The following is a 21,797-nucleotide window of genomic DNA, read 5'->3' as shown; positions in this document are numbered from 1 at the left end:
ACGTAATGGTGCACACACTGCTGCAAGGAACAGAGGGGTGTGAAGCACACATCTCAATGATTTTTCTGTCTGAGAGAGAGTGCTGAGAGTTAAGAGGTTGGTCCTCCTGGTCCAACTGGACCGGTTCCAGAGCTGCAAACTGAAGGAAGAGGGACTGGCATTTTAAAATGAACACACAGATGTGACTAAAATTGTCACTGGAGATTTTGCTGTGAATACCCCAAAGCTGGGGTTTTTTTTGATTCTTCTCCTGGGGGTATAGGAATGCCTTTGCCTGTAGTTCATCACTCAAATAACAAATCATGGCAGGATATCAGGGTCTCACTCCCTGCTGCTGTAAAATAGGTGGTACTGCCTTAATGGCACACTACTACCCCTATAACAGCAGGCTAAATAATTACACTCCGTTGTGGATAAATTTGCCTCTCTTCCTTGTTTATTTTATTCCTGAATGAGAGCCTTCACTAAGGCAAGAAAGAGGTGATTTATGCACTAGGCCCAGTATATCCCCTTGGGCCTCACAAATCCTTTCATGCATTTTTTCTCTAAAGGTACCCCGATAAAAGCAGCAATTTAAATAAGCTACAGCTATTTGAAGAAACTCCTCAGGCAGCTGACTGCAAAACCTCAGATTGTATTTTAAGTCCAGTTCCCACTTGCGGCCATGGCATTCAGAGACAAAAGGATCTTTGTTTTCTGTTTTGATTCACAGTTATGGTTCAAGACGATTACCATAGCCAGAACCCATACCACAATGCTGTCCATGCTGCTGATGTCACACAAGCTATGCACTGCTATCTGAGGGAGCCCAAGGTAATGACAACCTTTCACACTGATGTTGCTTTCAGATATTTCTCAGATTTTTTTTCCCAGGGTTGAAATAAAAGCCCCAGGAAATACTTCTAGACAGCAGAAAGTGATGGCGTGCTGGAAGTCAGCAGCAAGTCAGGAGCAGCCTTGGCTACAGATTACAGATGTTTCAGTCAAGCTGTGAGTCACTTCTCATCACGCAGGCATCCTGTCTGAGTGCTGCCATGTAAGCTCCAGCCACCACGGCAGCTCTTCTCCCACCAAACTCTGAAGGAGGCAATGCATGTCTGTGCCTCAGCCACCTCAGAGCATCAGCTCCCCACATCACCATTTCAACGTACCAAATTGGGCACAATATCACCAGGAAAGGGGAAAACAGTCCCTTCAGATGGGTCTGTTGCAAGGGTATTCTCTGCATGAGTATTTGACTGCTGCTGCAAGTTCTCACAGCATCAGAGTGGTGTTGCCTTGTGTGTTACTGGAAGGCACTGTGATATTGCCATGCTGAGCCACAGTATAAGAACATAACTAACCTTTTCTGGCTTGGCTCAAATGAAGGGATGTTCTGCTAGAACTAGCAGTTTGTTACACAAAAATATACCAATGGTGAGGGCAGGAGCAGGCCCCACCTTTCTTGTATTTTCATCTCCTGCAAGATCTGCAAGTCCTTTCTTGCCAGGAAGTGCAGAGGACAGACAACATCCAGAACCTGGACCATACTGCTCATCAGTTCTGACCTCAGAATGCTGCTTTCATCTCCTATACCTGTACTCTTTACAGACTCATTGGGCTGGTAATAACTGCCTCACTCTCACAAACAGAAAATGCTAAGACTACCCTTTTTTGCTTCTAAATGAGTCCTGTAGCAGAAAAAAATCTGGACAGGTTTTCCAACTTGAATGTTTAAAGTTAGAAAGGTAAATTATGTTCTCTAATAAAATACATATACTTGAATGGGGATAGATATTTAACAGCCAAAGCTGAAATTTCAGAAGTTGATAGACTCTGCATTTTGTAACACAGTGCTATGCTAGAGAATTGAAGCCTGATCTTTTGTTGGCATTACTAAATACTTGGAGGGGCCGAGCTCTTACAATGGATGCTAACATATGCCAACCTGTCAGCCTACCTGTTTGCTTTTTAAAACAAATTAGACTATGCCAATGCCCTTCTATTACAACAATCCTTATATTGCCATGGGTAATAAAGAGATAAGAAATACAAACTCGAATAAAAGATGATTATGAAGTATAATATCTTTATAGATGTATGTTCAACATTTACCTTAAAAACATTGTTCACAAAATTTATACTTGACATTTGTGTACAAATGCCAACACACCCAATTTATGCCATGATGTCAGCTGGTTTGTTTATTTGCCAAAAAATATTTACTGTTCCTGTTCTTGTTGTGATTAATGTGTGTGATGATTCAGCTTGCCAACTTCCTCACCCCGTCGGACATCATGCTCGGACTGCTCGCTGCTGCAGCTCATGACGTGGATCACCCAGGGGTGAACCAACCCTTTCTGATTAAAACTAAACACCACCTTGCCAGCTTGTACCAGGTAAAACTGCTCATCAAGTTGCTAATGTAAAAAATGCAGTCAAGGAGAGTTTAAGCAATTTGCAGTGAACTTTTAATGCCAAAATCTGGCAGCGGGAGGATGTGGGTCAATTGATCCTGCACTTTGGAGTCTGGACAATTTCAGTCAAGCACCTCACTGGGTGTCACTTCTTAAAGCAAAGCTGATACAGGAAAAGCGGTGGAAATGTCAGATTTTTTTTTTTGAGGACATTTAAGCCAGATCAGTTGACTGGGTTGTTTTTGCTGTAGATATCTGGGGTGAGGAACTGTGGGTAGAACATTTAAAATCATGACAAGAAGATCTCATCTTCAGATAAGCTGCAGGCATGGTCTAAATTGGTATTGCATTAAAGGAAACCTTTGATTCATAAGGCTGTAGTAAAATTAAACACTTAATGAACACCGCATTTAAAAAAAAAATAGAAGACAGATGAAACCAAAGGAAAAGTCATAGACATTTTCAGTAACATTCCTCGAGATACAAAGAAAGAACTTCAAGAAAGCCACTAGGTCACACCACAGGCTGTCTAGACCAGTATCCTGTTTCTAAGAGCAGCCAGTAAAAGATCTCAGAGAGAAATACAAGTCTGGGATCAGTACAGAGTTGTCCTTCACCTAGTATCCATCCTTTCTGCTCTGGCAAGCAGCAGTAGAAAACTTCCTGAAACAAAAACTCATACTCACTTGTTCAATAAGTAGCAATGAACCCATGCTGCCTGATTTTTGTGGTCCTTTTTGAATATATTTGAGATTTTGGCCCATGGCAATCATTGTTGCTTTGTATTTTATCTAAAACTGTCCTATGAGTATAATCTCCACACACATGTATACGTTGTTATTATATGTGCACATCTCTCTATTCTTTGCGTAGTACTTACATATACAGTGTGCAAGAGCAATTTGCTGCCAGAACAAATCTTAATTTTGGTTGCACTAACCGTAATTCAGAGGTAATAAATGGAGTTAGTCGTGATTTCTACCCTTTAGAATCACAGACTCATAGAATCATGAAGGTTGGAAGAGACCTTTAAGATCATCCTGTCCAACCCAACTGTTCACCTAGCACCAGATCCAGACACCTCTTAAACACCTCCAGGAATGGTGACTCCACCACCTCCCTGGGCAACCTATTTCAGTGCCTGACAACCCTAACAGTGACCATTTTTTTCTGCTATCGAATCTGAATCTCCCCTGTCTGAGCTTAAGGCCATTCCCTCTGGTCCTGTCACTGCAGGCATGGCAGGAGAGACTGGCCCCACCTCCCTGCAGCCTCTTTTCAGGTAGGTGTAGGGAGCAATCAGGTTCCCCCTGAGCTGCCTTTTCTCCAGGCTAAACACCCTCAGCTCCCTCAGCCACTCCTTGTAAGACACATTCTCTGGTCCTTTCATGAGTCTTGTTGCCCTTCTCTGGACATGCTCTGGCACCTCAGTGTCCTTTTTAAAGTGAGGGGCCAAGAACTGGACTCAGCATTCGAGGTGGGGCCTCACCAGTGCCGAGCACAGGGGGACCGTCACTGCCCTGGCCACGCTATTCCTGATTCAGGCCAGGATGCCGTTGTTCTTCTTGGCCACCTGGGCACACCCTGAATCATGCTCAGTCAGCTGTCAGCCAGCACTCCCACTGGGCTGCTTTCCAGCCACTTCGGAAGAGTCAATTTCAGCCTTTGCGGAGGTTGTCAGAGACAGAATATCCCGTGTTAAAAATTAACCTACCTGAAGAAAACCACTAAAAGCTACATACATAGCCAATTGAGAAATTGCTGCAGTGTGCTTACTGCTTGATAAGAGAGTCTCTCTTTTTCTACCTACACTAGCAATGTTTGGGTTTTCCCATAAGAAGTTGGTTGTGTAATGGTGCAACTGTCCTGCCCTCAGACATGGGAATGGGCTGGACTGTGGGAGCCCCAGCCAAGACACAATTATGCTCAAACACTGCAAACTTTGTGATTGGCCTCATCATAAGCTGATGCAGCTTATTATGTCATACCCATATGTTTCTGGTCCAGTCTTTTCAAAGCGTCAGGCCAGCTGAGTGAAGAGGGGAAAAAGCCAGGGGCCTAAGCCGCAGTACTTTGGGAATGGTAAGGGTGCTTTGAAGAGGAGTGAGTAGAGCCATTCCACAAAACTCCTTGTCTTTTGAAAAGGTACAAACAATTCCTTCTCAAATTAATGGTGGCAAACAGTACTTTATAATTAGGTTGAAAAATCAGGCTAATCTGAAAGACATACAGCTAAAATACTGGTATCTTGGAGAAGTGGTTTCTGCTCAGGTATTTGGGTTTAAATATACTTACAAATACTGGTTAGAAAAGGCAGTGACAAAGCAGAAAATGCAATCTTTCAACAGCAAATGAGATCTGAAGTACCCTACTTGAGGACATTCACTGGCAAGTTTGAGTTATTTTAACTGAAAATGATCCCACATTGTTTCCAAAGGTTTCAGTAGTATACAGTATATGGATGCCAATAAAAATAACTCCTGGAAAAAAGTTTTGGTGAAAACATTTTTAGTCAAAAACTTAGATTTAGTGAATAGTCTTTAAAACATGTACTTTAACATGTGCTTGAAACTGAAACAAAGTTCTTAGGTTTTTGGTTTTTAAGTAGCAGAGCCACAGAACAGCAAAAGGATCAAGTGAAAGTAAGTTTTAACAGAGCTGGCAGTCATCTGTCATTGAGGCAGTGGACTTATCCATGTATGGCATTTCCATGCTTTTAAATGTCTCTTGACATTTAAATTCAAACTTTACATTTACATTTGGAAGAAAAGGTTTTGCAAAATGAGGTAGGTCAGTTCTTGACAAAGATGTAAAGTGTTTGACAGCTTCTGAAGTGCATATGTGAGAAGACTCATATTTCAGGAGGACATCACCAAGGACTTCGGAGCTTTCAGTATTTATTTTCAAACTAAATGTGTATTTTATGATGCAAAAAGGTTTGCTTTGTAATCTGTAGGGTAGTTTTCTAAGGTCTGTTGCACGTGATTGCCCACACCATAATTTTCTACAAAGATAAAAGCAGTTCATTGAAGTCTTCAGCATTACAAGGACAGTTGAGAGCATAGAACGTGACTCTAGTGGTCTGGAGGTCCCTTAGTTTTCCTGTGAGGAGCCCAACAACATTCCTTGTAATGTGATGCAGACTTTGCTTCTAACTTGTATTGTCTGGCTTTTAAATGAAGGGTAAAAGTTTAGAAGTGTGGATAGATCCCATACAATGTCTGTAGTACAAAACATTTCAGAAAACTATGAAAGGACACTTTACAACTTTAATGTAGGTAGGCTGGAGATAGGAAAGTACATTTTGGGCATCAGTGAAAACAGTACTCTTATGCAATCTTCCTTAAAAGCAACACTTCCAAGAATAAGTGTCATTTTTGGCTATTTAACATTATGCAGTTAAACCAACTGCTCAATGAGTAAGAATAGATTGAAGAGATTGAAAAAAGTCAATCCCCTTTGACTTTAAATTAAAATTGAAATTTGCTCTGCACCTAGTTAGTAGCAAGTCTCCCTCTCTTCAAGTACTGTTCTTTTTCCAGTGTATATGTTGAATGCAGTGGTTCGAATAGCTCAGACTAAGTAACAGATTGGAAATATTGTGGTAGCTTTAGTAAAATAAACTGTCATAATCCTGAAGTCTCTGTTATAGCAATCTGCTGCTGTGGGTGGGGCTGTAAATGTGACAGAAGCTTCCTATAGTGCAGCCTTTGAAGCAAAGCTGCATTACTCAGTTTTTTAAAAAACCAGAACACCACGTGAAGCAGAGCTGGGAGCCCCGGTCTGCAGGCCAGCACAGAGACTTTCCCTGCATGGGCTGTATCCCACCAGCCTGGGTGATCAGATAGCTCCTGGCAATTAGTCTTAATAAAGCACCAGTGTGTTCCTAGGGGGATGAGCTGACTCTAGTAATTGCTGGCAGCCACTTCAGGGATTCTGGCTCTTTACATTTAAGAGGAGAGTCATATGACTTCATGCTTGTTGTAGCTTGTTAACGTGACCTTTCCTTTTCCCTCCTCCCTTTAGTTTCAGTGTGGGAAACTAAACAGTGCAGCAGAGACAATCTGAGGTTCCCTTTATAGCAGCAGGCAAAGAGCAGAAACTTAGAGAAGTGGAAATACTCTGAGATGACTCCCTGAGTGTGCTTTTTCCTATGAGTAACTACTAATTGGATGCTGGAAAGGTCTCAGATGCCTACATCACTTCTGAGCCCTGTTCTGGCTGGCCTTCAGGATAGCCAAGGAGCGGCTGCATCCATGGAGTGGAATTCCGTCTTTGAGGCAGGTGCTGCTGCAGCAGCTCCTTGCAGCAAGTAAGGCTGCCATGCTGGAAGGGCTGTGGGGACACAGGGTGCTCCAGGGGGGATGTCCCTGGTCGCAGTGTTTCAAGGATCCAGTCAGACCAGGGTCATGGGAAACTGTGCACACAGGCACTGTCTTAAACAAGTGTAAACCTTCCCAAAAGCCAAAGGTGACATCAGATACAGTTTGTCCAAGTTAGTAGGAAGATGGCAGCCTGTGGCCTTGGGGTGACTCTTGGGACCAGTATTCAGCTCTGCAGCTAGGTAGGTGAAAAAAAAATAAAGTCATTATTATGTTCTATTACATTCTGTTATTTTTCTTGGTCAGAGTATAGGGTTGCAAAAGTCCATCCTGATGTATTTAGGCAAAAGGAGAAAAGGGATATTTAAGTTGGCAAATGAACAGAACTGCTGTCAAAAGTAATTTCTCTATTGAATAACTGATGTTGTGATCTGAGTCCATCAGCTCTTCCTAAGAAAAGGAATTGGTTTTTACATAGTTTGAAAGTGTTGGATTTGGTTTTACTTTGTTTTTGCCCCCCAGAATCTGTGATTTTTGTAAGGGAAACAAACGGATAAAGCGAGAGAAATACCAAAGCAACATTGTTTCTGTGAATTCAGAAGCAACAAAAAGCACTGTGGAAAATCGTGTGATAGGAAGTCAATCCAGTTTGTACTCTCACCTTTGCACTAGGCAAGATGATCAAAATGCAAATTGGATCTTGCTTATGCAATGTTTAGTTATTGAACAGTCTTCAGATATGAGAGGACTACAGAGGAAGATGGGGAAGACTTAGGCAGAAAATACTGCTCAGTCCCTCTTGGAAAAGTGGAAGCTGCACATCATGTCCCACAGGAAAGGCAGTACTATGGCAGCAATACCTCAGAGCTGTGGGACTCTGTGTGAGGGAGCTAGAAGTGAACAGTGGCTGGAGAGAGGGATTCTCACTCCAGTTTCCCAGCTGGCAGTGACACGGTTCTCCTGCCTGCTCAAAAGGTTTGGTTGTGCGTTGTATTCTTTTTCTTATCCAGTCCTCATCTACTGCAAAAGCTGTGAACTGCCCAAAACAGGGAACAGATGATAGAGGTTTCTGAGCAAGTGACATGTCTGAGGCATTTTGTGGTAGAAAGTACTCTGTGAACTAAACAAGTGATGATGGGAAAATGCATTGTGTGTTAGGATAGTAATTTCAAGTCATCAGACAAAAGATACCAAATTTGTTGTAATTTACTGACAACCTAGAAAGCTGGGTTTCAGCTCCCTCGCAGTTTTTTCCCCACCTAACTTTGGTTCCACTTAGTTGAAAGCAAGGAAACAAAGAGGAGTCAAAATTTGTTGCAGACAGTTGCTGAAGCCTGCAAATGCTCAGCAGTACTGCTATTCCTCTTGCTTTCACTGAACAGCTGCAGGCAGTTTGCAGTTCCCTGACTCAAAGGGAAATTTGGCAGTTTAGTTTTCTTTTTCTTGTCCGCTCTGCATTCAAACTGTAGAGGCTGAAAAGTCAGCCTGGAATCAGTAGGAGGTAAAAATAAGCTTTTGCACTCCTGCTTTAATTTATTTGTTAATAAATCTGCTAGAATGCAAACTGCCTCCCACTCAGATGAGATTAGCTCCTCTGTTCACAGCAGGATTCAAAAACTGCAGAACAACAGGCCTCTGGGGCTGACCTTAGCTAAGAAACCCAGAAGCACAAGGTCCTTAGCTGTAGAAATCTAGACCAATTACTCTAATCCAGCTGTGGCTGAAAAGCACACATTTTAGGCTCATGTTACAGCTTGTCCAACTAGCTCTGGGTATCATGTGATCTGGCAAGTCCATATGTGTGCCATGGATCCCATCCTAATCCTTGCGTTTGTCGGTGTTGTTCCTCGCAGAACGTGTCGGTGCTGGAGAACCACCACTGGCGCTCCACCATCGGCATGCTCCGGGAGTCGCGGCTGCTCGCCCACCTGCCCAAGGAGGTCACGTAAGTGTCCACCAGAATCACGGAAACCAGCCCATGGCCTCCTTCTCCCTTCTTAAAAGCACTCTGGCAAAGAGGCCCAGGCTTCCGAATAGCCTGAACTTCCTGCGCCTTCTTGGTGCCACTGAGAAACCATGAGATAAAGTTATGCAGCAGAAGTATTTTTTTAATACCTACCCACTTCTGCAGCACAGGAATGGAATGGCCCCTCTCAGCACCAGCAACACAAAAATGCCAGTAAGAGCTGACAGATTGTTTAGATGGGTTGTTGGCATTTTTCATCTTACCTAGCATCAACCAAAAATGGAAAGATTTAGTGATTAAAAGAAGGAAATTGAAGGAGTTGGTCAAGGAGCTCTGATCAAGACTGCTCTGGACTTCACATGTCACTGAGGGAATGTGGTTTAGTCTTTATGGAAAGAGCCAAAAAAGAGCAGCCACATGAGCACCTTGGCCAAGTTGCTGCTAGCTTTTTATTTGTGTTAGTCTCACCAAGGATGGGAGATTGAGACAGTGAACAGACTGCAGTAATACATTTTAAATCACAAGTGACTCTACCAAGAATATAAACAAGTTACCTGGAAGCAGTAAGCTCTATATCCCTCCAGAAATTCTTTGCATCAGATCAGCAACTTTAAAGGACTTCAGTCTAGACCTTCACAACTCTGACTGCAACTTCAAAGTTGCAGTATTCACCGCTCAGCTCTGAGCAGCTGAAGTAAGACGTGAGCATTTTTCTTGATGCAACATGCTGTTGTTTCAGGGTGGGTTTTTTTGTACTTCCCTAGCACTTTTCAGAAGCTTTCAGAACAACCCGTGCCAACAAGCATTTTTCTTCTACATTATCTATTCTTCTTGAACCCATTTGGGCAGGTAGAACAGTTGTACCCTGCAAAACCCAGCAGAGACTGACCATGCAGATCAGACTGGGCCCATAAAGAAAGAGGGAGCTTTATGCCAGCTCCAGTGATCCAGAGCAGGTTGTTTTGAGCTCTTAATGTTGAATGGTTCCATGATTAAAGAGGCTTATTTACCTTCATTGCAGACAGGACATTGAGCAGCAGTTGGGCTCCCTGATCTTGGCAACAGACATCAACAGGCAGAATGAGTTTTTGATCCGTCTGAAATCACATCTTGACAATCAGGATTTGAGGCTGGAGGATGCGCAGGACAGACATTTTATGCTTCAGGTAACTTCATTTTTTTTAAATTGTTTTTACTAATTTTTCAGGTCACAGTGTTTCCTAGTATATGCTAAGAGTAATATATTATAGCATGACTGTACATCAGCCTCTCCTTACCTATTACCATAAACACTTCCCTTCTGCCACCTTTTGGCACATCAGGCAAGCATAAGGTGCCTCCGGTATTTCCTTATGTAATTTTCTTGAGTTAAAAAGCTGTGAGTGCAACAGATACAGGAGAGTGTCAAATGCTAAGGAATGGAGATAAGCTAGATGATTTTATTTCCTGAACACTGCTTCCCAGGTAATGCTTCAGTTGTAGCATCTCTCTCTTCTGGCAAATGCCACTCCACTGGTGTTATTTTCTAACACTTTGCAGAAGAGCCTCCTCGTTGGTGTTCTTTCTAGGACAGCCTGACATTGGGTCTCCAAGTCCTGTTCCCGTGATGGATGCTCAGAAACTGCCTCTGCAGAGACAGCTGTTGCCATGGCAGCAGGTGCTTCTCTAGTGCGTCTGACCAGCTAACAGAAAGCCCATGCTTTATTCAGAAATCAAATAGGTTCATACTGGTTCTTCCAGCTAAGCAGTAGTCATTAGCAGACTCTTCAGAGTAAACCTCTATCTGTTAAAGCATTATTGTGATTAACGTAGCTACATACACTTGCTTCTTTGGAGAAATTACATTAATTTCATTCCTAAATACATAAAGAATTTGAAGTAATTGTTTTCATTTATAAAACAAGCACCTACATATTTTCCTTCCATCAAAGTCACAGAAAAGGTGACAGCTGCAAGGAAAGAAGAGCTGATCTGTTAATTCTTCCCCCTCCAGCAGCATGGGGAATGCAGTAGCTTCTCACCTGTTCTGTCTCAAACACAGTCTTCTGTCAGATTCCTGCACATACTGTGCAGGGCAGACTATTACAGGTTGACCATATTTTTGGACAGATAAGGCAGGAAAGTTGTGCAAATACCAAAAGCAGAGGAATTACAGCTCTCAGCTATGGCAAAAAAAAGTTTCTTATGCACTAGGAACTTAGGAACAAGGGAACAGATAGTAAGATTCACTTATCTGGTGGATTAGTTATGGAAGAAGAAAAGAAAAAGATCAAGAACTCCTGATTGATTGGAGTAAGCTAAAGAATGTTTGAAAGGTCCTTGCAGTAGACAGTAACACTAAGGCTAATCAGCTTAATCCAAAGAGAAGAATGACTTGGAGATTTCCCTCTGCTGGTTCACAGGTCTGAACTCTTAAGAGGAAATACTTATGTTTTCTTCTTGGGTGCCAGAATGACTTCTGACTTCTGTCAGACTGAATGACTGTGTTCAGTCTGTGAAGAAACAAGGCACATGATATTTTGTTCCAAGGCAGTAAGATAGACTATTACATGGTTTACTTTTCTGAAGTAGTTACTTGGTTTTAAAAAACTTTTCCCCTGTACTCACTCTCCTGCAAAGCACTAAAAAGTACTAGTTAACTAAGTGAAACCAGGCCAGGGGCAGAGTGGAGAGCCCTGTGCTTGGCTTTGTAAACAAAAATATGCAGACATTAAGATGAAGTGTAATTGAAGTGAGATGCAAGGTCACTCACTGAGACCACAGAGGAATCATGCCCAAATACACCAGCTTGGCTCTTTCCTTCCTTGTCATCAGCCATGGATGCTGAGCCAAGCAGTCTGCAGGAGCCAGCCTGAGGCTTTTGTTGGCTTATTCCTTCCAAGGAATATCCAAAACACTTTGCAGCCTTGGAATTTGGCCCTGCTCTTGTTCTCACTATGGTAAAGTGGAGGGCTGAATGAAAGTTTTGTTTGCAGCTTAAATAAATGCTTTTTCCTCAGAGGGCACATTTGGGTGAGGCTGAGGCTCTGAAAGGTAATCTTAACCCTTCCTGGCATTGCTGCTGGGGCCTGGGAGTTCCATGGCTGCAGATTTACTGCTGAAGCACTGCTAAACAGTAACTTCCTTTCTCAGTACTGCTTTTCTTCTTGCTTTCAGATTGCACTCAAGTGTGCTGACATTTGCAATCCCTGCCGGGTCTGGGATCTGAGCAAGCAGTGGAGTGAACGGGTCTGCGAAGAGTTTTACCGGCAAGGTGAGCCCCTTCAGCTCACAACAGTCCCTTCCACCTCAGCTTTCCATGGTCTCTGTGTGACAAGCCAGAGGCAGAACTGAAATGTCCCTTGAGAATAAGCTCTTCAGAGATGTGCTGCCTCATTGGAAAAGTGGGAAGGGGTAGAAGAGCAGCAAGTGTTTCTCTGCTCCTCTACCAGCATCAGGCAGGAGGGAGGGTTTTGCTGTGCCTCAGCACTTGAATTCAGCTGCAAAGCCCATGGCTGGCTTCTTCTCTGAGACCCTCCAGTCACCATGAGTGTTTCTGAGCTGGAATGGTGCCGGCGCCACGCTGCCCCAAAATCCTCAGACTGGGTTTTGTCTCGCTTTTCATGCTCCCACTACAACGCTGATTTGAGCCTTACCCTCACTGTTTACCAAATATGACACATTCTTCTGCCTGCAAATGCAGAGAAAGGGTTCAAACATGCTTCCCAGCATGCTGTTGAAAAGGCCAAAGCAGGCAAGCCAAACCTCAGCTAGAACCTACTGCAAATGTTTTCAGACCCCTGCAGAGAGCACAGTCAAGCAGGGCTTTTTTTGAAACACAGTAATTACACCATTTGGCTCTATCTGCATAGGCAAGGTCATGCTGTGCTACAATACAGGGTGCAGCAGAGTTTAATCACTGCTAAATTCTTTGTTCAGAGCATCCTGAGAGTTGAAGGCAAGTGGAAGAGCACACAATAAAGTTCTTAGTTCATTTAATATTCTGCACTACAAAATTAAGCCACATCTGAGCTGGCACCTGGTATAGTTAGTCTGTAACAAGGACAAACAGGTCAGCAAGTCAATTTTCAGCCAATGTCAGTTTAAGCTGGTGAAATGTCTTTGACTTTGATGCCTTTGAAGCAACATAAGCAACTTTCCCAGTGCAGGTTTAGTTAGTCAGATGTGTAGTGAAGGCATGATTAGGCAGCTCATGAGGTGCAGTATCACCTTTAGTGTATTAGGGGACCATGCTGAGAAAGAAGGTTCAACTCTTACCAATGTAAGCTTTTTCCACTCTCCTCAAGATTTGTTTGTCTAACATCAAAAATACACCTCTGAAAGGGGATACCTGAGTACATGAGACCAGAGTTAGAAGCACCACAGGGAGAAAAGGAGCATTTTATGTGGGACAGTTATACAGAAACTGTGGTTTGATTATCACAAGTGGCTGTGTAATCCTGTTCAGTGGCACAACATCCCCAGTATTAAATAGCATGCATTTAGATATCATTATCACTTTAAAGTGTTTTTGTAGACCTCTCTACCCCCTTACACACAATGATGGGGCTTGAACGTATTGTTCAGCATTATTTTTAATATTTGGAAACCACAAGGTCTCATGTTTTGATTTTTAACTATGGATGAGACGGATAATACCACAATTAGTGCTTTGTTTAATCTTCCTCCTGGAACAAAGTTTTAACATTTTTTAATAGAACATTTCTAAGGCCATTTTAATAGATACTCAGATCTTGATCTTCCAGTGCTCTTACCATGCAAAAGCAAATCTAATTTTTGTCAATTAAGTGATTTCTGAAAGACAAGAAGATGTGGATATACTTTGAGCCAGACAGATATGGATATACTTTGAGTCAGTCATTTTCTACCCAGAACACCTACAGAGAGGATATCACTGGAATTAGAAACTTTCTTTTAGTCAAACATTTTTGGAGGGGTAGATGAGAAGAAGACAAATTGTACATTTGGAAACATAAGAAACTGTTATTGTGTCTGAGTTTTGCTAAATTGTTCCTTTTGATTGTTCATGCAGCTAAAAATGTTTTCCTGATGCTTTTTAAGCACTCAATTACAACTGAAAATATTCTGTTCACATTTAAGATGTGATTCCATGCTGCAGAGGGAAGAAAGGCAAGGCTTAGAAATGCACACAGTGTTTTATATGGGGCTATAGAACCCGAGTAGTACAATAGCAAAAACTGTTCATGGGGAGAAAAGAGCTTTTAAACAAAAACAGTGGATTTAAAGGAAAATATTTCTTTATGGGCTGAATACAGTGTTTTGTCTAAACTAGCAGGTCTGTCTTTCTTACAGGAAAGATTTTCCTAACCAGCCCTCACACATCCTTATTAGTAAATCAGATGGACAAAATATTATTGTGTGAGGGGAAGTGGCACATCTTAGCTTGCACACAGTTAACTCTCACTTCCCTTCCTTCCTGTAGACAGGAAGGGTCCTGTACCTCTTGCAGTAACCAGGATTGTACACTGGCAGGGAAGGTCAACAATCACAAAGGATGAATGTGTTGCACTCACAGACAGAGTGTTTGTTTTAAGGAACCCCCTACACCCAAAACTAACTCAGAGCAATCTTTGCATGAGGTAATTGCAGGCATGGGGAATGCAGTCCCTTCAGCAGAAAAAGTGACTGTTGTCTTGGCATGGCAGTGAGAAAATTACATCCTCTGAGATGTTTTTCTGCTGAATTCCTAAATCCAGCATGGTCGTTGCTATTGATTACATTCCACTCCATAAAAAACATCTCCTGTCATTACTATGTACAGAAGTCTGTCCTGTGTGACCATTTGTGCAGGAATAATTTCTACTGACTGTTTATAAGTGTCTTCTCAATGTCAAACCTGGTCAGTTCTGCATCAAGGCCAGTCTGAGGTGGCATCTGGAGCGAGCAGATATCTCAGGCAGGTTTTTCTTCCAACAATTCAAAACAGTCCCCAGGGCTGGTCACAGCAAGAGCTGCCTGCAGGAATCTTCAGGGCAGTCCCAGATTTGCAACTGGAGACCTCCTGGTTCAGTTAGTAAAATACTCTGCTATGAAGGTGGCTGGGAGTTCGGCCAACTGCTTTTCTGTCTCAAGTCAGTCCTGTGCAGATGCCTCTCTGGGGACTTCCTGGATGACCCAGGAAATAAATATGCTCAGTGCAGCAGCAAAGGCATAGCTTTATACCCAGCTACTGCACAATAATAAGACAGACTTTTAATTTCATCCTTTTTCCATGTTTGTAACTTGAGCTCCATAGCTCTTGACTCTTGAAACATTACTGGAGTCCATGCTTTGGCCCTTACCAGTTGGTTAGTGCAGCCACAGCTGTGGGATTCCAGGCTTCAACACTCTTCCCTTTACAAGCCACTTCCACAAGAACACACTAGCAAATTCCATGCAGTACTACTGTAAATCTAAAATTGATACACTGCAGTTTTCTGGTAGGAAGTGATCTGAACAAGTAGTAAATGAACTAGAATGTCTTAAAAACCTTTCACATAAGAGAATCTATTTTAAAAATTAGGGTCCTCAGAACACTTACAAGCTCAGATTTAATGTTCATCTAAAATTCATCTTTTCTTAGATTTTTCTTTGTATGGATAATTGGTTTCTCTGATACCTAAAAAGAAAAAGTCCAGAAAATGAAGGTATTTAGACATTTACCATGGGCATCGTTGGTAGAAGATTCCAACTCCTCACACAGTTGCAGACACTGTAAGAGTGTGGCATAGGTATGGAGAAGAGAAACCTATGTAAAAGTGTCAGAAAAAGATATTTTTTTCCCTTTTTTTTGCAGGTGATCTGGAACAAAAATTTGAACTGGAAATAAGCCCCCTTTGTAATCAGCAAAAGGATACAGTACCAAGCATCCAGATTGGTAAGTATTAGTTTCATTCCCTTCATGTTTATCCTACTATGACAGAAGCTCTAAGAGAAACTTTTATTCACCACGTGCCCCACTCTGATCCAGTTGTTTTAACAATAAGAGCTGTGGATACAACAAGAGTTAAAAATGTGTTCTAAATTAAAATGTTCAAAAAGAAATCTAAGCCAAATGTTCAACAGAAAGACAAAGGAGTCTTTGCATAGGGGGAAAATACCCATGGGAAAAGATTGCAGCCAGTGTTAAACACTTGTTACTTTCTTGTCTGATATCTCCTCAAAGGGTTGCTGACTGTCACAGAGTTTACTGTGACACGCACAGATAAAGCCATATCTTGTCATGTATGCTGGTCAAAAGCTGTGCATTTCAAAAGGAATTGATGTCTGAGAGTCTGTTGTTGTTTCTCATCAGGGCTTTTGCCACTTACCTTGCTCTGTGCTTTCTAGGCACTCGGTGGGGGAGTGCACTTGTGGAATGAACTTGTTGCTCACCAGCTGTCCCTTGTGTGTTTCTCCAGGTTTCATGACATACATTGTTGAGCCACTCTTTGAGAGGTGGGCCCAGTTTACAGGCAACACTCCCCTATCTGAAAACATGCTAAACCATCTCAGGAGGAACAAGGCCAAGTGGAGAAGTTTGCTCCACAAGCAACACAGCAGTAGTAGGAGCAACGACCACTCAGGCCAAGTGACTGGCAGCCAGGAACAGACTTTAAATGAAGAAGAGACTCCTTAGTGGCAGCTTTGCACTTTTCCTTCTAGCACTGCTATCTCCGTCTTGGTCACAGCAGCAAAAACGGTCCCGAGGAGCTGGAGCCTATTGTCAACACCGTGCAAAGGCAAGAAATGGCAAAGCTCTAAGGGTCCTCATGAACACGCCCATGGTTCTGCTGGGTTTCTTTCTGATCTTCACGTTCCTCTCCCCTCTCTCCATTCTGCGCATGCCTGATGCCATTAGTCACTCCTGATCCCGATCTGCCCCAGCACGGAGTCCCAGCCAGCAGCCAGGAAGCCAGGCCAGTTCCAGCGGCCATGAAGCAGGGAGGATTACTGAGAGGACAGGGAGCACAGAGAGGCACTCTTGGTGATTTTCTCATTTACCACAAGTCATTTTGTGACATGTGTATATAGGCCCAGAGCGCCACACCCATTCTAGGCTGGCAGCTGGGCTGCACGTGAAACCACCAGCATCTCCAGCATCCAGAGGACATGGACCGAGCAGGACAGCACTCACAGGGGGCAGAGAGTCGGGTTGTTTTAGTGGTTAAAAACCTTTTTAACTTTTGTATTCTGTGCACTAAACACCAGATCTCTAAACCTTGGACAGAAGTTACTCTCCGTATACACACCTTCAGTGTAACAAGGCTTGTTTTGGTAATCATTTTTATGCCACTTTGGATAAAAGACGGGCATCTTCTCATTGCAAGGAACAGTATTCCCTCGCAGCCGAAAGGGAAGGTGTAGTACAGTCTAAACCTTTGAAACACAAACAGATCTATCTTTTGAGTACTGTTTCAGGTTACCTGTTTATATTCATATGTGTACATTTTCTGTAAATAGAAAGCGCTACTGATTCCCATGCCAAAATACTGGAGTACTGTGGGATGATTGCTACCTGTAAAAACATTGGCACTGTGAACAGAATACTGTTAGTTTTAATACAAGAGAAAGCATTTGTAAATATGGTATAGAGTTTATTAATATACACCATTGTTTGTGGATAAAAGCCTTAACTTCTAGCATCCTTCATCTTCTGATAGCTGCCAAAATCATACAATTACAAGATATGATTCTGAACTGCCTTTCCACTATCCAAGGTGTATCAAAGGTCATTAAGGAATGAAGTCTGGCAGGATAACTTCTTGAAAACTTCAAACACATTCCATATGGGTCCGTGTTGTTAATCCATGGCACCTTGCACATTCGGTCTAGGCAGATGTTTCACAGCGCCTGAAGTTTTAAGTTCAAAAAAACCCCCAGGCCCCACAGCAACACCACATGATTTGACAGTTCAGCATGATTACCATTCATTCAAATGTGTGGATTTTTACTAAATAGCTTAGTCATCTACAAAGCACGGCATTAGTTCTGGAGTTCAGTTGTTTTCTTGAGAGATGTTGCAGTGTAGCTGATTTTTTCTCCACATGCCCTCCTTAGATGGTCAGCATCAAAATGCATTTATATTTTTCTTTTAATTAAAAGAATACTCAACTGACTTTTAGATTAGTCTCAGTCAATGAAGGAAAAAAAAGTGTTGTAGTCAGACTACTAAAAATCCTACTAGCTATCATAGTGGCTGAAGAATTTTCTATGATCTCATCTTTGTGAAAGATACTTGGCCTTAACTCTGCCATAAACAACCTCAGTTCTGAAAGTCTTTATTAAACTTTACTTAAGTTTCTACCATTTCAGTAAGATTGTATTCTCAGACACTACTGTGTTGCACCAAAGGGATTGTCCCCTGCTCTTCTGCCCCAAGAAAAAATAACTGCATTCAGGTGAAGTGCAGGGTTGTTGTGAACCCCCTGTACCTCAAATCTGTACAGCTGCTTTCCAAAAGAACAAGCAGGTATGGCCAGGTAGTCGCATTTGGGTAGTCATGTTGAGATGTGAAGACATTGAAGAGACCAACAAAGAAAGAGCTTCTCAAGTTGGTGTTTGAGAAACATGAGAAAGATATATACTTGCAGAAGTGCAAGGGAAAATCTAATACATTTTTCTGAATTACAAGGGATATTGACTTGATGAGAGAAGGTTCATGCTCATAAGGCGACTAATGTGTTGAGAGGAAAATAAAAAGCATGAGTTTTAGTGAAGGATGATTTACTCCACTAATTCTTTGTATGTATCTTCAGAGAAAAGAGGCTGAAAGCCAGTGAAGTAAAAAGGGGCAAAACGTGGTGAGCACACAAAGTGTTCCAGCCGTGTTTTTTATGCCCCTCCACTGTTATGTAAGGTACAACCAATAGAAAACCTCCTTCTTCCTCCCACTAATCTAAATGAGATTCATATAATAGAAGGACCACAGCAAGCAAAGGGCACTCAAGAAAGTTGTAGTAGAATTAAATTGTTTCTAACTACGGAACATAAATGTCTTCTTAAGCACATGGGGGTGGTGGGGGTGGAAGCACCACCACTTTGCAGCTTTTTAGTTGTACCTTTCCTTCTGACAGATGTAGGACAATTATTAGGACATTATGTGAGCAATGTAATGTGTTGCTTAGAAGCACTTAAGTCCATACAAAAGAATGTAATTTCCCATGTTTTGTCTTTTTACTAAGAAATGGAAGCCCTTTGCCATCTAGCTCAAAGAATTTTTTAAAATGTTCTGAAATTTAGTTAAACTCAGCATCTAGCAGCATAAAAAGCTCTTGACAGAAACATTGTCGAGCTATTTCTGAAGGGCTTCCAGAAAATAGGTCCAACCAGAAAGCTTAGGTACAAATGAAATTTTGTTACAGCCACATTAAACCCAAGCCCTTTTCTACAAGTGGAACCTACAGGTTCCATTACAAGTTTGCTCTTACCATGTTAAAACTTTCCAACTTTAAAAAGTTCTTCTGAAAATTATCAGGCCCTTACAAACTAGTAGGGGCCAAAATTATTACGGGGCATTTTGGTGCACTGAGCATACCTGCTAGATTTCAATCACCTTGTATAATGAAACAGTGCTTGAAAGAGGTTCAGGGTGGCACCAGCAACACTTCTCTACTTGTGAGCCAAACCCATTGCACGGGTTTGGGCCTGGGCCACTTTGCCTCAGGTGCTCCAGACAGAGGTGCTGAGAAAGGGTAGGCTCTGGCAGCAGATGCCTGCAGCCAGATTCCCTGGGGTCTATAATGCAAAATGCAGCCATCTGATTTCCCTAGAAACCCTAACTGGTACAGGCAATCCCACAGCACATGCAGTTGTGACACGTGTGGTATTCTCTGGTTTGGAGGGCATTTCTGCACTGGGGTTTCTCCCCAGTGTGCCAACAGGCTGCTGATGCACAGAATAGAAAAGCTATGCAGATAACACAGATTTTGGTGGTGTCAGCCCTATCAGCCACTTTACAGAAGGCCTTTGTAAATTATATTTCCTTCCCACTGGGCCAGTGCAGCTGAAAGATTTTGAAGTTTTCAAACTGAGTTAAGGTTTTCATATCTAGAAACAAGAAAAAAGCTGTTAAAAGCAGGATGTTAAAATGTTTTTATGCCCCACAAATAAGATTTGAATTTAGCTCCTCTAAATGAAGATTTTATACCATCTAAGAGGCAAAAAAAATTTGTATAACTAACAATAAGTGATAATAAGTGAAAAATAAGCCTGGTTAAAATAATCCATACATATGCATTGTCATTAAGTAAAGATTTTACCTACTTTTGTGTTTGTAAGTGTCAATGGTTCAGCCACCAGTCAAATGGGGAATAAAAGGACTATTGACACCATGTACCTTTGGAATACAAGGAACAAAGGAGTAGCTGATATTAAGTAGAGTCTATGAAGGAAAAAGAAAAGAAAAAAAAAACCACAGTTGTGTCTAACCTAATCTACGACACAGGTCAATTAGTTTTGTAAAAGCTTGGTTTTCATGAAGAAAACCAAAACCTCTCCAACGATTAATGAGAAAGCTGTAAATGAGATAAGGCTGTTGTTACACTGCATAGTGATCTCACCAGCTTTTGCAATCTGGGGTTTCAATTTCTCTTAAAGTTTCCATCAAATTAGATACAGAAGGCACACTTTGCCCTTCCAAATGAATTCTCCTCAGAAAGGAAAAACTCAAGTAGTCACAATTTTATTTTCAGGTACCAGACAGGATACCAGCCATAATTTATTGCCTTATATTTTAAGTCACTAATCTTGAGTTGTCCATAAAGTATGCCCATTCCCCTCCTGATGTCCCCATGATCGCCATGGCCCACAAAAATTGATAATTAAATTCTAATTAAAACCCTGCAAATGCAAAAAAAAAAAGCCATCCCAAAACACAAAACAAAAACACAAGGCAAGCTTCATGCCATGAATATGTATTCAAATTACTTTGATTGGTGCAAACTGTTGCTCTTTGTTTCTATAATCCATCCAATATTTTAGGTACATAAACTTTTAAGTGCAGACCATAAGCTTGACATGGATGTAAAATATATTCTGCTTATCTTTGAATTCAAGATTGTATATGTCATGTTTATTGTAAAGCATTTTATATATACATAGTCACATATCTTATACAATTCTATGGGCCAAACACTGGTCCCCCCAACTTCACTGGGACCAAGAATCAGCCCCCATATGTGCGTATATATGCCATATGCACCATTCTGAAAGGAAGCACTAGATTGTGTGAAAATGCTGTGACTGCTATGCAGTGATGCCAAGAGATTTAACTGTATCTTTTTTAACATACTGCTGTAAGTATTCATCATGTCGAAGAATGACAGCTAATAAAAAAAAAAAGTGAAGTGTTCCAAGTTCTTTGGTAAAGCCAGTTGATTGAAGGATCTCCTTTGTTTGCAGAAGACATTCTGGTTTGACAAGGCAGCAAAAATCCTCCTGCATGCATTCTCTCACTGCCTCTCCTTTCTACCAACAGAATAATCACTTTCCTAGTGTGCTGTTTTTGAGAAGAACTTTTCTCTAAATTTCCCCTTAGACTTCCTGTATGAATATAAATGGAGTTCCCAGCAAGGAAAGCATTTCCATGTAATTTTCCTAAGCATGTAGTAGAAGGATTTTCAAACCCCAGGGAAAATGCTTCCCTGGTTAAGTATTTGAAGGAGTTTTCCTTAAACTAATGTTTCAGTTCCAGTAATGAGTTCTCCTTAGGATCATTGGTCAGTTTCAATCTCCATTTTCTCATTTCTCTTTCAGACTATGTTCTTTATATGTGCAACATGACAGAAGCTTTTGAAGTTTAATTAAAAATACGAGAAGTATTGATGTTCTACACGGATAAGTATTTCTAAGTGAGAAATACTTGTCATCACTGATGGGTATCACTGCAGGGACTCTTCCTGACTCTGACACATTTCTCAAGCCAGAATTCATTAGTGTCTCAAAGTGCTCAGCAACAATACTCACATAGTTCATGCTATGCAAATACTACAATTGAACAAAATACAGGAGCTGGAAATATATTTTGTTTCAGTGCTGTTTAGCCAACATGTTAAAAATTAAACTTTTCTTAAAAAAATGCACCCTTCAGAATCACAGTAAGTGTCTTCCTCTGTCCCCCAGATGCAAGCAGAA

General features: G+C 41.6%; 1 protein-coding gene across 3 annotated transcripts in view; it reads left to right on the top strand.

Annotated features, from left to right (window-relative positions):
- PDE7B (phosphodiesterase 7B) overlaps nt 1–17,305 on the top strand; it is a 162,803-nt gene extending 145,498 nt beyond the window's left edge. For 2 of the 3 annotated variants that reach the window (XM_064708381.1, XM_064708384.1), the window contains 7 exons: nt 713–813; nt 2,247–2,378; nt 8,572–8,663; nt 9,706–9,850; nt 11,841–11,937; nt 15,481–15,561; nt 16,085–16,444. In XM_064708381.1, coding sequence (XP_064564451.1) covers nt 713–813; nt 2,247–2,378; nt 8,572–8,663; nt 9,706–9,850; nt 11,841–11,937; nt 15,481–15,561; nt 16,085–16,302 — 866 coding nt within the window. In that variant the 3' untranslated portion in view covers nt 16,303–16,444. Of the gene's footprint in view, nt 1–712; nt 814–2,246; nt 2,379–8,571; nt 8,664–9,705; nt 9,851–11,840; nt 11,938–15,480; nt 15,562–16,084 lie in introns of all 3 variants that reach the window. The other variant, XM_064708383.1, reaches the window with a different exon arrangement.
- Nucleotides 17,306–21,797: the final 4,492 nt, after the last annotated feature.

Source organism: Zonotrichia leucophrys, chromosome 3, assembly GCF_028769735.1.
Source record: "Zonotrichia leucophrys gambelii isolate GWCS_2022_RI chromosome 3, RI_Zleu_2.0, whole genome shotgun sequence".
Taxonomy (NCBI): Eukaryota; Metazoa; Chordata; class Aves; order Passeriformes; family Passerellidae; genus Zonotrichia; species Zonotrichia leucophrys.
The sequence above is the reverse complement of the archived record's forward strand: the minus strand, read 5'-3'. Positions and strand labels throughout refer to the sequence as shown.